This window comes from Herpailurus yagouaroundi, unplaced genomic scaffold (assembly GCF_014898765.1).
Source record: "Herpailurus yagouaroundi ecotype Mexico unplaced genomic scaffold, PumYag 163, whole genome shotgun sequence".
Classification (NCBI taxonomy): Eukaryota; Metazoa; Chordata; class Mammalia; order Carnivora; family Felidae; genus Herpailurus; species Herpailurus yagouaroundi.
In genome coordinates this window covers 34,086,901-34,104,978 of record NW_024412404.1, presented here as the reverse complement: position 1 = coordinate 34,104,978, position 18,078 = coordinate 34,086,901, and the positions used below count along the sequence as shown (strand labels likewise).

Sequence of the window (18,078 nt, the reverse complement as noted above, 5' to 3'; positions counted from 1 at the left end):
AAGGGTGAGTACAGTACAATATATTTAGAGAGGGAGAGACACCATATTCACATAACTCATTCAGTATGTTGTTATAATTATTCTATTTTATTATTAGTTATTGTTAATTTCTTACTATGTCTAGTTTATAAATTAAACTTTATCATAGGTATGTATGTATGTATGTAGGGTTTGGTACTATCTGCGGTTTTGGGCATCCACCAGGGGTCTTGGCACATATCCTAATGCATAAAGGGGGAACTACTGTATTCCTAAGAGGCTGCAAACACTAAGCCACCATTACTGTATCCAATTTGGCACTTGTTGTGAAATCTAGTTACATTCCTAAAACATCTTTGTTGACTGTACTTAGTCACTTCCTACCCTGGGGTGGTTTATCTGAACGGTAGCTATATTAAACACAAGCAAAATCATTTCTTCTTCCACTTATGTGTGACCATTCAAGTTCTACTTGCAGCCCCACTTTCATTTTAATGTTTTATTGGCCTTTTAAACTCAACAGATCTAAGTCAGATTCCTGTCGCCTTTACTAGTTTCAAATGGGAAGGGTCACGATGGTGCCCATGGTGGTGGGACTGAGGGTTGTCCCCTGAGTAAAGCTTGGGGATTTCCAAAACAGGTCTGTATGGGACAGAATGACCTCAGTAAATTCACCCCAGCCCTTGATCTGGACTTTGGCCTTACAGACTCAGAAACCAGTCTTAGGTTACCAATTCAAACTAACCAAGCTTACAAGAAACCAGTGCTTAAAACCAAGTTACTTATGTGTTATTTTCCAGTGGAAATAAATGCGTGGTGGGAGGACATTCTCTGATTAATGAATTCACCTTTGTGTCATCCTGCATGGAAAGCCAATTTACTCTGTATCCTTGATTATAAGATATCATTGACCACAGATGTATTATTAAATTAATAACAGGTTTGGGGTGGGGAAGGAGCCTGGTATTAAATGACCTTATCAATTGTAAGAAGCATCCAAGTTTTTAGAAATGTCAATACATTTAAAAATATGTCTTAGGGGTGCCTGGGTGGCTCAGTCAGTTAAGTGTCCAACTTTTGGTTTTGGCTCAGGTTGGTTTTGGCTCAGGTCATTATCTCATGGTTTGTGGGATTGAGCCCTGCATTAGGCTCTGTGCTGACGGCATAGAGCCTGTTTGGGATTCTCTCTCTCCCTCTCTCTGTCTCTCTGCCCCTCCCCTATTCGTACTCGCTCCCATGCACTCAATCTCTCTCTCAAAATAAACTTAAAATAAAATAAAATTTTAAAAATAATAAAAATGAATACCTTAGCCTTAAGCACATTTGGTTTAAGTAGAAGGCTGCAATGAGAGGCATAAACCAGAAAGAATTAGTTGAAATGCAGTGACCTTATGTCCTGACTTGCTTGGAACAGTCCTTGTTTATTGTCCTAGCACAAGGGTTAATAACACCTCTTTTGCTGTCAACAGTGACTTGGTTTGGACGGTAAATTAGATAGTCACCCTAATGACTGGAGTCTTCTACTTAATGGTGTCAGGCTAAGAGATCCTGGACAGACATTTACCCCCTGGACAGTGCTTTGATAGGTACTATACATGTTCACCTTTGATGAGATCCTTTTTTTCATGTTCAGTTGCTGACCAATGCCCCTTATGACTGATGCATTTTTTTCTTAAGCTACATAAATACACTCTGCAGGTTCTGGTCCTACTACTTGGACTGATCTGAGTGTCTGTTTTTGTGCCAGTACCATACTGTCTTGATGATTACAGCTTTGTAATACAGCTTGAAGTCTGGAATTGTGATGCCTCCAGCTTTGGTTTTCTTTTTCGAGATTGCTTTGGCTATTCAGGGTCTTTTCTGATTCCATACAAATTTTAGGATTGTTTGTTCTAGCTCTGTGAAGAATGCTCGTGTTATTTTGATAGGAATTGCCAGGAAGGTCTTTTTAATTGGGAGGTTAGTTGTGTGTCCTACAAATTTCGCTGCATAGCTGTTGACCATCCTCCAGTGAAAGCCGACCCCGAGTCTGCTTTGGAATGAACAGTGCGAATGATAATGCTTACTTAGCTTACTGTGCTAAGCTTCATGCTTCTCCACCATCAGCCAGGAATTGTGAACTTTGACCTTGCTGTCACCAACTAAACAATGCATACACCTTGGTCAAATTTGCCCGTAAGTACACTGGAGAGAAAAAAAAAATTAAACCCATCTGGGAATAAGCTGTATGTTTGTCCAAACTATTTGTGTACTTTGGTCCCAGATTTTTTTCTTGGCTTTTTTACTAAAAATTTGGCCTTCGGGGATCTGCTCACTGCTCAGTGTGGGAACTTGCTTTCACTTGGTTGTGCGGGTGGGGGCAGAGGATTTTTCTACCAGCTTAAGGAATCCCTTGCCTGTTGACGTTCCTGTTGCCATGGAAACGGGTTGTGCAAACAGGGCTCTCACTTTGCATCTGCTGCCTGGGGCCTGGAAACAAACAGCGCTGGACTGCCTAGGTTTGCCTGTGCACCCGTGCCCACACCCACAGCGGACTGCAGGGTCCAGGTCATGCAAGCATAGCACTGGTGCGTCAGCAACATCCCTCCTCAGGCACTGGGAGCCGGCTGGGCTGTTCAGTGCAGACTCTGTTCTTCCCCCCCCCGCCCCCCCCCAGTCATCCAGCCAGCCATCCAGGCTGAATGAGGGTGAGAGAAGAGCCAGAAATGCCTCTTGATCACGTGATGAAAATGAAATTATTTTTAGCTGAAATGTCAGAGTGGAAGGATTTTCCCAGCCCCTGAAGAATCGGAGTTCCCTCTGCAGACAGCCAATACCGCTATAGCTTAGTGAGGTCTTAGGGAGTGCCAAGGGCTATGCCAAGCCCTTTGAGTGCATTATGCTACTTAATCCTCACAGACACCCTCTTTTTCCCCAGAGAGGCTTGGTAATCTGCTCAAGGTTATACAGCAGGCATGTGTCAGAGTGAGCATTTATGTCCAGAGTGAGCACTTATGTCCAGGTAATCTGCTCAAGGTCACACAGCAGGCATGTGTCAGAGTGAGCATTATGTCCAGCATTTGTGTTCTGGACTTTCACATTATACTGAAAACCGTGAACCACCTGCAGGAACCAAAATGAGGATGCAATTATTGATTAACTTTTGTCCAGAATGGAAGTAATTTTTCTTTCTAATTTTGCAAAAAAAAAAAAAAAATGAAGGACAGTCATTATCAGAATATTGGCAGTCCCTCCCTATGTAACACTTTTAAGCAGGCAATTTTATACTATTGAATAGTAAGTCACTGATACTCATGTTCTACAGTGGACACGAGAAATTTGGAGAGCATATCTCATCTCATGTGCTCTTCACAGTAACCTTGAGTGGTGGAGATGAGATTTGAGGCTGGGACCCTGATCCCTTGGCGTCCTGGCCCTGCTGTCACTTCACCTGAGTTCCTAAAGAAGAATCGGCTTCAGGAGCCTGGAAATGTAAGAATGAAAGGTGTTTACAGGTTTTCAGGTGTGTGCGTGTGTGTGTGTGTGTGTGCGCGTGTGTGTTTGTGTGTGCGCATGCACGCATGCCAAGGAGGAAAAAGAGTTACCATTTTAGGCTTTTGAATTTGCTGTTCACTCTGCATGGAATACTCTTTCCTTCTAACTGCAGTAGATATGAAACCTTGTCATTCGGCCTCAGCATCTCAGACCCTCCAATCTAGAGCAGCGCCTACCATTGCTTTCCCATTGCCCTGCTTCATTTCCTCAGAGCCCTGCTTATTAGCAAGCTTGTGTGGGTGTGGGAATGGTGGAGGGAGCCCAGCTGGGTGTGTGGACATTTATGTTGGGTTTTAGATAAGTACTCAAAAATATGTGCTGGCCCGCATTCCTGCTTTGCCTAGCTCAGCGCTCACCACCATCTGACACGTCCATATCTGTTTTGTTATTCACGCGGCCTTCCCCTACTAGACAGTAAGCTCCACACCTGTCTGGTTCACCACTGTAACACCAGCGCTTAGCATAGTGCCTAGCACATAATAAGCTCTCAGTAAGTGTTTGTTGGATGAATGAGCAAGTAAGTTCACGATACTAATACACGAATAGTATCTAAAGCGCCTTGCATTGGACAGTTAGCCCACTAGTAACGAGCCATTGATGTGGAATCTGTCCAACCCAGCTCTCTGAACAGCTCTCTGGTTCCAACTCGGGTTTAAGCTGCAAAGGAGTCAGAACACAAAGGGATCAAGTCACAAGGGAAACAAACGCCAGTCCCAAAGCTCATGCCTTTTTGTAGAGAGACGTGGAGCTTACTCCTGAATTCACAGGAAGGTAGCAACTCATAGTGCATAAAAGCTGAGATTCGGGAGCCAGACAGAGGCTGCTTTGAGACTCCGCTCTACTGGTGACTACTGATGACCTCAACCAAGTGACTTAACCCCTCTGGGCCTCAGAAGTCTTATCCTTAAAGTGACCATAGTTTGGAAGTTCTGCTCGTGCTAAGATAACATAACAGGGACCAGATCTACATACTCACCTGATACACCAAAAAAATAGATAAAACATATGTAACCATGGTTTCAGATACTGGACTGGATAATGACCCCAAGCAAGAGGACATAAATGAAATGAGCCCTTTGAGTGCCCAACTTAATGCCTGGAGAGCATTCCAGCTGCAGTTCAGGGAGAGAGAAGTGAGGCAAGTCCCAGTTGTCTTCCAGAGTTGGGGAGGTGCAGGTGGGAGTCTGGAGCTACACACACACACACACACACACACACACACACACACACACACAGAGTGGTAGTATGGGCTACAGAATTTAGAAAAAAAAAAAAGACAAGTTTGGATTGTGATAATAACAAACTCCCTGAACAAAGGTTTGTGGGGTGTTTTTTTTCTGTTTTGTTTTTTGTTTTTGTTTTATATTAATAAAAACAGATACTGTAGTTTGGAATGAAATTAATATGGTGAAGCAGTATGGTAAGGCTTATGAGAAATTTTCATTCCCTCATATACAAAAGACCTTGTCCTCATACTTTTAATACTTAAAAAAATTTTTTTTAATGTTTATTTTTGAGAGAGACAGAGACAGAATGCGAGTGGGTTAGGGGCAGAGAGAGAGGGAGACACAGAATCTGAAACAGGCTCCAGGCTCTGAGCTGTCAGCACAGAGCCCGATGCGGGGCTCGAACCCACGGACGGTGAGATCATGACCTGAGCCGAAGTCGGATGGCCAACCGACTGAGCCACCCAGGCACCCCTAAGATATTTCATTATAAAACAGACCTGAAAACAAACCTTTAAACAAAAACCCTACCTAAACCAGCACACAAATATTTATACACACGTACACATATACACACACTCTGCCTCTCTCTCTCTCATCTTGTCATTTTCTCCTCTCTTCCCCTTCAATCTTCATCACACTAAACACCATCTGATACACTGCACATTCCGTCCACTCAGATGTAAGCCCCATGAAAGGCATGGAGTACTCCCAGTGCCCGGAGCAGTGTCGGACACACATAAGCATCAGCAATTATTTGTCAGATGAATACATTAATTGATACATCGCTGAAGGTAGTCCAATAACCTTGCAAATGACTTACAAGTTGTAAAGCTTCCTCTCCTAAGAGATGGTCCTCCAAGTGCAATTAGAAGATAGTTATAGCTCTTGTCATTATGAAATGCCTTTCTCTTTCAATCTCTCTGGGCGTCTTTCTCCAAAGCTTTGGCCCACCTTTACTTACTTACTCATGAGATGTTGACAGACATCAGCAGGACTGTGGCACCTTCTTCACTGGCCTCCCCAAAACGCTGGGGTTCAGCTTTTTGAAGTCAGTACCCAGACCAAGCCAGCCCAAACCAATTGTGATCTTTTCATACTTTTGCCACGCCACTGAAAATATGGAACTAAAAAGAACTGAACTGAGAATCCTGTTCCACAGTAACACTGGCCTCTGGTTTAGATGTCTACACAGCCTGAGAAGCTACTCCAATCAGAAAGCCTTGGGGCACCTGGGTGGCTCAGTCGGTTAAGGTTAAGCATCTGACTCACTCTTGATTTTGCCTCAGGTCATGATTTCACTGTGTGATGGAACACAAGGGCTCTGTGCTGACAGCATGGAACCTGCTTGGGATTCTCTCTCTCTCTCTCTCTCTCTCTCTCTCTCTCTCTCTCCCTCTCTCTCTCTGCCCCTCCCCTGCTTGCTCCCTTGCATTCTCTCTCTCTCTCTCTCTCTCTCTCTCTCAAAATAAATAAATAAACTTTAAAAAAAAAAAAAAGAAAGCCTGCCTCAACCCGTGGGCTGTCCATCCCTCCCGACCAACCACATCTGGGCCACTTCAACAAATCCCATGGCCATGATTACATGTGGCAATGTCAGCAGGAAGTCTTGTCACTAGGAGACATAAAAGTATTAAAAGTATGGGGGCGCCTGGGTGGCTCAGTCGGTTGAGCGTCCGACTTCAGCTCAGGTCATGATCTCACAGCTCGTGGGTTCGAGCCCCACGTCAGGTTCTGTGCTGACAGCTCAGAGCCTGGAGCCTGCTGCGGATTCTGTGTCTCCCTCTCTCTCTCTGCCCCTCTCCTGCTCAAGCTCTGTCTCTGTCTCTCTCAAAAATAAATGAACATTCAAAAAAATTTTATAATGAAATATTTTATGAGACCTTTAAAACCTTTATTCAGTTTCCACTAATTGGATTTTATGAGAATTCAGCTATAGCTGAAGTTTGCTTCTGGTCTAACCCTGAAAATAAAAAATGATTTTCCAAGCAGACTTTTGGTATATACAGCATTGACGTTGGGGAGGGAGTTGTTTCATGTATGTAAGAGAAAGGACTGGTTTTAAGAACTTTGCACAATTGATTGCACAGAAATGGAAGTGGGTACCTACCCACTGGCTACCTACCCATATCCTTGCATAGATATCCCACCTTCCTGTGATTTAGACTGTGCATGAGTTCAGACCAGCTTTCCCTGCCAGTACTGGCCTGGGGTCACATGCTTTCTTTTGATTCCTTTTTCTAGAGTAGTGTCTGAAATAATAAAAAGTAACTGTTAAGGACTTACCACATCATCCTTTTGATCCTTACAATACTGTTAGGTAGTAGCTGTCATCACCCCATTTTACAGATGAGGAAACTGAGTCTCAGAGAAGTAAAACAACCTGTACCTGGCTTCTAGTACAAGGATGAGTCCGAATTAGTCAGCCCTGCCTAGCTCCAAATTCTTAATCACTGTTATTCTGTCTCCCTTTCCTTGTTAGGTCCAAGTTCTTGATGAATGAATGAAAGAATGAATGAATGAGTGAATAACAGAAAACTACTACCTTGATTCCAATGGGCCAGGGACAGAGCCAGAGCCTGGGAGTTGCTCTAAACTGTACAAGCAGACAACCACAGATTCAGACCCTTGAGGACTGAATGAACAGGAGAATTGGTCAGGCTACAGGTTATAGTCACTTATTCTAGAAATAATTATGGAGCATTGCCTGCATGTCAGGCATTAGGCTAGTTTGCCTGCTCCTTGTAGCCACAGGAGCTACTGATTCTGGCCTAGGTGCCTCACCTGCGCCTAGGTGCCTCACCTGCGCCTAGGTGCCTCACCTGCACCTAGGTGCAGAGGCCTGGGCTTCTACTCAGCTCCTTCCGTTGTTAAAGTGACGCCATTGGCCTCAGGGCAGTGGGGTTGGGAGGGACTGGAAAAAAGGGAGTTGTTGCTGGCCCTGAATCCTGCCAAACCTGCCACAGCCTCTAGACTAGGTGAGTGATTCTGAAACCCAGGAATGGAGTTCGCTAGAAGTACAGAGCACTGCCTTACCCTAGAGGGGCTGGTACACAGCCAAATTTGGGAACCACAGTTTGGGCCAGTGTTTCCACATTTGATAAACCGGACAAAGGCCCCAAGGCTCTCTGACAATCCTGGTGGCGAGTAAGGAGGAGAGGTCACAGGAAAGATACAGATAACGAGGCTGGCCGAGTGGTTTTAGTTGAGTTTTGCTTACTACTTTGTTCTATTAAATAATTGGATTCCTATGCTCATTTCTCAAATGTGAACTGTGTTATCCTATTGAATGTGCTTTTAAAAACTGCACATGTCTCCCTGTCTCCAGATCTAGCTTTGCCAGCTGTCTTTCCTACCTCCCCCCCCCCCCCCCGCCCCCCATCCCTCTACTTTTGCCCTGCTGCCACTGAGAATCACTGCTTTAGGCCATTGTTTCTCAGACTTCCTGGGTATAAGAATTAACTAAAGAAAAAGTGTGACTCAGGGTCCTGGGAATCTGTAACTGCCCTAGCGATTCTGCTGCAGGGAGGTCTGGGGAAATACAATCTCAGAAACGGTTTATGAGCTAATCCAAAGGGCCAGCGTGGGCCAGTTGGGAGACTCAGGAAGGTTCCCCACTGGTGAAGTGGATGGGAGACCCAGATTGTGTCCTTTGAGGGAGTTTTTGCTTACACAGGGCTTCCTGGGATAGGATTTGCTGTCATGGCTGCCCCAGCTCCGCCCCTCGCACCCCCCCTCCCCCCCAATCTGGTCATAAGGAAAGTGTAGGCCTGGCTCTCCCACCTTCGGGTTCAGCTGGGGGTGGGGGTGGGGGTGGAGCCAGGAAAGAGCTTGACGGATACTGGTCCTGGGGGAAGGAGAAGTGTGGGGATGGATGGGTGATGCTGCCCAGCCAAGGAACCAAGGCCACACAGACCTGGTAGAAATGACAAGGCTCAGCTGGCTGAGAGCCCAGTGCTTCAAAGGGTGGGCAGGTCTGGCCCTTTCTACAAGGGACCCGGGAGCAGCTTGGAGAAGTATTTGTGCTCAGCCCAGCTGGGGATTGTTATTCCCTCCCTGAGGAGGGGGAGTGAGATGTGCTGCAGTCCGTAGGGGCAGAAACAGTACAACATGTGATTTACTTTCCAGAGTCCAATGTATTTTTCCTTTCCTTCATGAAGGAATTTCCAGTAAACCCTCCTCCAGTAATCCGTGTGGGCTGTGCCCCTGCTGCACAGAACAACTTGATATATGCGAGCTCCCCTGATTAAGAACTCAGCCAGCAAAGCCCTTACTCACCACAGTGGCATGTGGCTGTTAAGGTTTGTGTCTGTGCTTACAGGGAGAACATTTCCCATTTCTCTTTTTGAAACACGCTAGACTCTGTCTTAACAAGTTAAAGAAGTTCTTAACTAGCCCTCGCATGACTAAGTTGACTAGTTTGCAGTTCCGCTGCTTAGAACTAGTTCCATGTCGCATGGAGACCCAACTCAAAACCACTAGACCTTCAAGAACTGTAAGGGATGAGAGCAGGACTGGCTTTTTCTTCCCTTCAGAATACATCTGCAGTTTATTAATTCTGCAAATGAAGCTGGAGAGCTGAAGGACTTTGAGATTCTTTTCACTGTAAAGCTTCCTTTTGAGACATGGTCCATCTGTTTTAGTGTTGGGTGGAGTCCATCAGGAGACTCTTATTTTTCCATGAAAATCCAGGGCAAAGTGTCCACATTACTGTCACACTGTAACATGTTAGCATATTTATAGCATTAGTAATATGAAAGAAAAAGGGTTCTTGGTTTAGTGTCACCTCCTTTAAAGGAAACTGGCCTGACTACACTGTTCTTGTCCTCTGTGTAGGAGGCTGGGCCATCATTTCCTAGCCTCTCATGGTATTCTGTATCCAGGCAACGTCACAGAAAACAGCCCACGACAGGCTGCCGGGGGCCCTCGGAGACCTGCGGAGCTCAGACATGCCCATAGGGGGCGCTTTCTCCAATTTACAGGGAAAGGTGTTAGAAGTTGTAACTGCATTTTTCTTCAACACAACCTAGCTGTTAAAAATATTTTGGGGGACTAACATCTTTCCAGGCTTTCATCTAAACACACTATCTTTACTTCAGAAAAAAGAAAGCGAAGTTTTCTTTTAAACCACCTCCCTCACACACAAACACAAAAGCATCAGAATTGTATGATGAAAAAGCACATTTAAGAAATGGGACTAAGGGTTTCTGAAAGAAGGAATTGAAGTTTGAGTTTATAATTGGCTGCTTTTATTTTAGTCCATTCCTGGTCTGTTATCCGTTACCACCCTCTCAAACCCTCTGGGGGGTGGGGGGGAAGGAAAGCCACAGATATTGGTTGAGTCACAATGGAAGGTGTAAAACCATTCAGGACCACGAAGGGCCAGTGATGGGATTTGTGTTTCAGGTGAACCTGTTCCCTCTGGTTAGCACAAGTCACCACTCCCTACTGTCTTACACTTATTCCACATTTCTGTGATTGGCCTAACCTTTCTCCTGACACTCTGTGTGAATTTAAGCTTGATCCGTGAAATGGTAGGTCATATTGGTGGAAGGAGGAAACTATTCCGGATTGTCCAACATGGACAGACTTTAGGATATATTCTTCCTAAATCAATGAACAAAGAGAAAAGAAATATTTAACATGAGATAGTGTCCTATATAGATATGTGTAGAAAACATCACACGTACAAGCCTAGCAGGACTTTAATAGCTGAGAAGGGTCTGAGAAATGATTTACTTCAGTCTACCCAGATAATGAATGAAGTGGGCTCAGAGAGTTGAGTGACTTAGCCAAGGCTTGGGGGAAGTTGGGACACCGAGTTAGGGCAAGAACAGAAATCATCTAATTCCATGCTTCTCAACCTAGGGCTGTGTTGCCCACCTGGTCACAATAGGCAAGGTGTAGAGTTGTCAGTGGGTTGCGGCCAAGGATGCTGCTGAACATCTGACAAAGCACAGGGCAGACCCCCAAAACAAAGAACTGTCCAGTTCAAAATGTCAGTAGTGCCAAGGTCAATAAATTCTAGTCCAACCCCAGGCCAGCCCTCTTTCCATATTGTTCTGACATGCTACACGTTGTTTTCTTCTAAGAATTATTTATTGCTGATAGAGTTTCGGGTCATCTTGGTTTCAGCAACAGCAAATCTGTCCATGTCCAAGTGTGCAATGTTGTTTTTTTTTTTAATTTTTTAAAGCTTATTTATGTTTGAGAGAGAGAGAGACAGTGTGAGCACGGGAAGGGCAGAGAGAGAAGGAGACACAGAATCTGAAGCAGGCTCCAGGCTCTGAGCTGTCAGCACAGAGCCTGATGAGGGGCTCGAACCCACGAACTGTGAGATCGTGACCTGAGCCGAAGTCGGACGCTTAACCGACTGAGCCACCCAGGCACCCCACAATGTTATTATTTTAATCATACAGTTAGGTTATGAATCAGGGTATGTAAGGGTATGTAAGAAAAAAAAATCCAGTGTATTTCCATGTCTTTCAAGGCGAGTACCTCATTTAGACATTTAATACCAGTCAGATGACTTTTAAAATTGGAGTTTTCACATTTTGTCCTTAAAAACTCAATTAGCCAACCTCACAGCTTACTGTGCTATTTTTAAAACTTGGAACAAAATTCTCGTCAGGCTCATATTATGTGGGGCTGAGGGAGATATGGAAGAGATTTTGCCAGGGCCCTCACCTTGTGTGGGTTTCCTTGTTTCATCTGGTGGAGATGGAATCATGTGTAGACTCTTTTCCTCAATATGTCAGGGGAATTAAAACCCAAGTAAGGAGAAAACTTATACTCATGTACAAAAAAAAAAAAAAAAAAAAAATTCTAGCAAACTTCATGAGTGAACATATTTATCTAGAAATTACTTTATAAAGGTTCTGTCAATTCCCAGTGTTGACTGAGAGCCCTAATTTCTGTATTGACCTAAAAGTGCTGAAAAGTTTACTCTTAACCCTCTGCAGGCAGAATTTTTCTTTTCCATTTCCAGTAACTAACTCTACTTGTGGTATTGGAAGAGGTGAGAACCCATCATGGTTGTTGAGCATCTTTTGCGGTGTTCTGTCCAAGAAAGTGTATTCTTCCAAGAAACCATATGCAGTGCGTCGTGCCATGGGGTAAATCAGGTGAAACCAGGTGCCATAGCAGTTTCCTGGTCTTGTGCAATATGTCTATTCACAGAAAGTGAAGTCATTTATTCATATTGTTGAGTCAGTGGATGTATGTAGTTGGGTGACAGACTCCAGATCTACAATCTAGTTCTATTTCTGGGGTCTGAGTGGAGAAGGAGAATATGGATATTTGTCAGTTCAAAAATGGCATTTCCATGTTGACATCAATTTTCACTCCTAATTTTTAAAGAAACTACTACATGTTAAAATACAATAAATATTTCTGCACAAGATGAACTCTCCAGATTATTATTTTTTCCCAAAAGCCCAGTTATGTTTTATGCCCAACTATGGTTTCTTCACCTGGGTTGTTTGCAGAGCTCGATGTGGGGCTTGGTCTCATGACTATGAGACCATGACCTGAACCAAAATCAAGAGTCAGACACTCAACTGACCAAGCCACCCAAGTGCCCCACACTCTGGGTTTTTTGATGTAAGGAATCTCCTCTATGACTTTGAGGACTTGATGCTTAGTTTTCTATTTCCATGCTAATGATATTTATGCTGTCATAGGTGCCATTTATTAGTATCAGTCACTGCAAATGTAGGCTACGTATAAGTAAATAACATTTTTTAAATCTTCTTGTTTTTCTTTTCCTTTCTCAGTATCCATACTGAGAGCACACCCCTGGGCTTTCTTTGCTTTTTGATTGAATTTCTCAGAGGGAACTTCTTCAGTTCCCCAATCTCATGCCCCGTTGTCACTATAACTCCCAATTTACAGACTGTATTCTACAGGTTACATTTTTATATTCACCAACTCTCAGGGAATGCGTGTTTTATGAACTTTGTTGATCATGTGCCCTATCCACAAAAATGTTTTGCAGATTCAGGGGTGCCTGGGTGGCTCAGTCAGTTGGGTGTCCGACTGAGCCACCCGGGCGCCCCTTAAAAACAAAATAAAAAAAAAAGTCTTCAATATTCATTTTTAATGTATGTCGATTTATTCATTCTTTCCTTCATTTAGTAAGTATCTATGAACAAGTGTAGTATGTTCCAAGCACTGGGGTTAGAGCACGGAAGGGAGCAATCCTGGCTTTCAGGGGGCCTAACCATGGTGAGCAGGGACATATGCATACTTCTGTACCAGTAGGTTATGTGCACTACAAGGTAGATGGGGAGGCAGTAAAGGCTGAACAGAATCCCTCAGTGTCCAGGAAGAGGGAGACGTGCGCATATCCAACTTTTGAATTCTGCTCCGGACTATGCAGGTTAGTAAGCTGGCCCCATCAGTAAACTGGCAACCTATTGACAAGTGCAGAAGGTCTCCTGGGGGGGGGGGGGGCATTTTTACAGTGGGCCATGTGTGATGGGTCCGTTTACATTTTCGTTACAGAGGAATGCCTGAATTTTGTCCTACTTTTCTCTCTTCTTGGATTCTGAGGGGGTTATTCCATCTTTGTCTGTCACCATTCACTGCTCATCTCATTCATGACTTCAAATTTCATAGACACCATAGTTGGACTCTCGAAATGACTACATGTTGTGGAAAAGTGATGTTTACTGCCAAAATTCCCCCAAATTCATCTCATTGTGAGTGGTTTTAATGGTAACATGAATAGGCAGGGAATCGGGAGGCCCGCTGAGTGCATGAAAGCATGTCCCTCACTTAGGTTACTGTGTGCTTTCTCATTTCACCCACAGATTAATTGGCACGGCCACGGTATCCCTGAAGGACCTAATTGGCGACCAGAACAGATCTCTGCCATACAAACTCATCTCCCTGCTGAATGAAAGGGGTCAAGAGACTGGGGTGAGCACCTTCTGTCTTATTGAATGGCTTTGAACTGAGATAAGTAAACAAAAGTTCATTAAGAAGAGTGTGACATTAGGCACGCCTGGGTGGCTCAGTCCATTAAGCATCTGCCTCTTGATTTCAACTGAGGCCATGATCTCATGGTTCGTGGGATCAAGCCCCGCATCAGGCTCTGCACTGACAGTGCGGAACCTGCTTGGAATTCTCTCTGTCCCCCTCTCTCCGCCCCTCCCTCACTCGCTCTGTCAGAATAAGTAAGCATTAAAAGGAAAGAAAAGCATGAAATTATATTAGATCACCACACACACACACACACACACACACACACACACACACACACACTTACAGGTTTATACTTGCAATCACAGAACTAGTGGATTAGATAAACTTGACTCTCTTCGACAGAATGCTCTCGAGTTAGGTGGCACCCTCTCTTGGTATAGCTCTGTGCATATCTGCTCAACTATTTATTTACATTTGTGTGGTGAGTATAGCTCTGTGTATCAGACACTCTTTGAAACACTCTGTAGAAGGTATTTCATTAATATTGCCTTGGAACATCAAGATGTGAATATTAGCTATTTTCTGATTACAGCCTCTAAATGAGTACATATTGATATTGTCTGATGTGAGTCCAGAATTCTCTTTCTCAAGTGCACTTAAAAGAAACAAATGGACTCAAGGCTCATAGCTCTCAGATTTCATGTTTGCTAACAAGTGCTCATAAAGCTACCTACCATGCTTATCCCATTACTCTCTAACACCTTCATTTTCCAATCAATTTATTTTGCTTGGGAGCTAGGACAAAGGGAGAAGATTTTATACTAAAATAGGCCATCCCTGGGGCACCTGGGTGGCTCAGTCAGTTAAGTCTCCAACTTTGGTTCAGGTCATGAACTTGATTTTGTGGGTTCAAACCCCACGTTGGGCTCTGTGCTGACAGCTCAGAGCCTGGAGCCTGCTTCAGATTCTGTGTCTCCCTCTCTCTCTGCCCCTCCCTCACTCATGCTCTGTCTGTCTGTCTCTCTCTCTCTCTGAAAAATAAACATTAAAAAAATAATAATATAGGGGCACCTGGGTGGCTCAGTCAGTTAAGCGTCTAACTTTGGCTCAGGCATGATCTCACGGTTTGTGAGTTCGAGCCCCGCATTGGGCTTTTGTGCTGACAGCTTGGAGCCTGAAGCTTGCTTCTGATTCTCTGTCTCCCTCTCTCTCTGCTGCTCCCTTGCTCACACTGTCTCTCTCAAAAATAAATAAAGATTTAAAAAATTTTCAAAATAGGCCATCCCTGTTGGCAAGAATATATAGGTGAGGCTTCTCAGAGCCCATTCAGAATATCGATTTGGTTGGTCTAGGCTCCAAAACTTATGGGCTTGCTGTGAATCTTTCTAATCCTAAAACGTAAATTCAGAATGTCAGCTGTCATCTATTTGTCCAAAACCTGGCTGAGGGAAATGATACTTAGGAAAGATACTACAAGTCAGTGATGTTTCTGGCTGTTTGGGGTTTTCTTTTCTTTTTTTTTTTTTAATTTGTTTTTAACGTTTATTCATTTTTGAGACAGAGAGAGACAGAGCATGAATGGGGGAGGGTCAGAGAGAGAGGGAGACACAGAATGTGAAACAGGCTCCAGGCTCTGAGCTGTCAGCACAGAGCCTGACGCGGGGCTCGAACTCACGGACCACGAGATCATGACCTGAGCCGAAGTCGGACGCCCAACCGACTGAGTCACCCAGGCGCCCCAGGGTTTTGTTTTCTTAAGCACAGAAGAAAGCACATGTAGAAGCCTGAAATGGCAGTGCGTGGTGATTGAGTGGAGTGAGGCAGATGAGGGGCTTCAAGTCCTATCTTCTGGTAGTTCCTACCCGCCATTAGGGAGCACTTCTGGGAATCCTGACGTAATTGGAAAATCATTGATCCAGAAGTTGAGCCATCGATGTCCTCTTCTAAGTTTTGAAAGTTTGATTCTTTACTTAAGTTTAGCAGTTGAGCCCCTCTTGCTCCTTGCATTCGGCCTTCGGGTTGTGGCCTGGGTCCTTAGCATGGGTAGCCATGAGGTGCTGCTCTCACGATTCTTTACTTGCCATGAAACTGTTGTTCGGGGCCCCATTCATTGTTCTGTTCAGCGTCTCCCAGATCTGTGGTTCCTAAGTTGGCCACACAATGTGCTGATCCATGAAGGAGTATTCACTGATGAACAGACAGATGAGAAAAAATAAGGACAATATAGTGTGTGTGTATGTGTGTGTGTGTGTGTGTGTGTGCGTGTGCGCACGTGCACGTGTGTATGTGCTCACACTAGAGTTTGCCGCATGTAGCAAAAGTGGCAGTTGAAAGTATGGGATGCCCATTGCAATTTGAATTTCAGGTAAACAATGAATAATTTTTCAGTAGAACATAAATATTATGTCTGTGTTTTAACTGGTAACTGGGTGTGTGTGTGTGTGTGTGTGTGTGTGTGTGTGTGTGTGTGCAAGCCATCCTTATTTGCAAGGCTCCTTTTATTCAGAGATTTGTCCTTTCTCGTTTTTGCTGTTAAAATTCATTTCTTTTGTGAAATTCTCATAATAGTAGATAGCAGTTGTGGGCCTAGGTTAGCATCCCTATGTCGACTCCCCCTAGCATAAACTTGTTTGAAATTTTGTAGGTTCATGAAATATATAAGTATAGGAAACTCTGCCCTAAAATAAGGTGAGAAATTTATCTCAGATTTTAAAAATGGGAATAACTTGATTTCCTATCAGGAACTAGTATGTTTCTTCCTTTCCGATAATGAAAGTTACACCACATTTTCTGCCCTCCTTCTTGCCTTGGCTCCTAGCCATCTTGGAGTCACATTTTATGCAAGATGCAATGATCTTGAACTTCATGATTTGCATATTGGTTTCCTCTTTAATGAGACTCGATTCCCTTTTTTATCCTGTTTTATGAATCACATTGTTATATAATTTTTGTTAGGCGCTCAAGTTCTTTTTAGAGAGAGAGAAAGAACAATAATTTTCAGCAATGAATAAAGAGGTCAGTGTGCAAACAAATAACTCAACCGTTTCAAATGAGCCTCTGTGACTGGAAGGCATCTCAAGTCTCAGATGGAGGCTAATTTCAAGTTCATGCTTGCTTGTCACAACTTTGCTCCAGTTTGTGAGTTGCCCCTTGGCAGTGGTACACTTGGCAACCTGTAACAGGTAATTCGTTTCCCAGGCTTTCCTGCCTGCCTGGCTTACATGAGGGAGGATACAATGGAGCATGTGTGACCTTTCTCTCCTCTTCTCACCTTCCCTTCCCCCTGCCTATTCCACCCAGAACTTTTGCTCCTGCTGATTTGGTTTGCTTTGAGTCTGTTACCCTGCACTGATTCTGTCTGCAATGAATTATTTCTACCTAGGCCACCATTGACCTGGTGATTGGCTATGTTCCACCTTCGGCTCCACATCCGAATGACCCCAGTGGGACCAGTGCATCAGTCATGGAAGGTAAGCTGACCCTTTTGAAGGCCCAACCTATGCCGGAGGCCATCTATTAAAGACACACAGGGAGTCTCCAAGAAAGCCTTCTTTGTCATTATTCTGTCAGTAGCACCCTGCCTACCTAGACAGGGCCCCGTGAGGCAGGTGGAGCTGCCCCAAACTGGGACAGTACAGTTGTTTGTGAAATGCCCTTCAAGGGAGAGGAGAGGGGTGAGACAGCCCCTGCCTGACCAGCCTCGCAGTGGGCCCGTCCAGCACACACAGACTCTCGTGGAAGGTCCCAAGCAAGGCTTTGCTTCACGTTTGTACCTTCTACCGCTGGTTGGAATGTCCCTGGTGGTAAAGCTACATGAGTGGCCTCTACTCTCTTCGTGTTTCTTCACCTCCTAAGTGTGTGATCAGCACTCCATTTCTTAGTAGTTACTAAGTAAAGAAAGTGGTTGCTGGCTTTCTTGAGCCATTGCTGGAAGCTGAAGTGCTGGGTGATAAGGGCATGGCTCCTGCCTTCGGAGGAGTTTAGAGAAAAACATTGACTCCGGAGTTTAGAGAAAAAACTCTTTTTATCCTGAAACTGTAACATTATGAATAAGAACAAGGGTTTTGGGGTCAGAATAGCCTAAGTTGGATTCTGTGTCTATTGTTTATTTGCCGTGTAACCTTGGGTAAGTCACTTAGCCTCTCTGAATCTCAGTTTTCTTTACCGTAAGGTAGGGATAACAGTGGCACTTAGATCAGAAAGTTGTGGCAAGGATTCAATGAGATAAAGTATGTAAAGTACTTCGCCCAGTACCTAGAATGCTACCTTAATGGTGGCTATTGTTATTATTATGATTTTTCTTATGATTTATTGTTTTATGATCTAGTGTTTTTACAAAAACAACTCCTGGTGATATGTAGTCATGAGTTCAGTTGGGTGGCACCCTCTGTATGAACGTTCAGATTGTTGC

The 18,078-nt window shown here is 44.1% G+C and overlaps 1 protein-coding gene and 1 long non-coding RNA gene across 7 annotated transcripts in view; both read left to right on the top strand.

The window, feature by feature from the left end:
* MYOF (myoferlin) overlaps positions 1-18,078 on the top strand; it is a 153,246-nt gene that overhangs the window by 28,056 nt on the left and 107,112 nt on the right. For all 6 annotated transcript variants that reach the window (XR_005793567.1, XM_040485881.1, XM_040485884.1 and 3 more), the window contains exons 4-5: positions 13,553-13,661; positions 17,050-17,137. Coding sequence is in view for 5 of the 6 variants with exons in the window: in XM_040485881.1 (XP_040341815.1) it covers positions 13,553-13,661; positions 17,050-17,137 (197 nt within the window). In the remaining variant the exon portion in view is untranslated. The remainder of the gene's footprint in view (positions 1-13,552; positions 13,662-17,049; positions 17,138-18,078) is intronic.
* On the top strand, positions 2,624-3,205 carry LOC121037007 (uncharacterized). The gene is made up of 2 exons (XR_005793568.1): positions 2,624-2,962; positions 3,036-3,205. It is a non-coding gene; the product is annotated as an uncharacterized LOC121037007 (long non-coding RNA).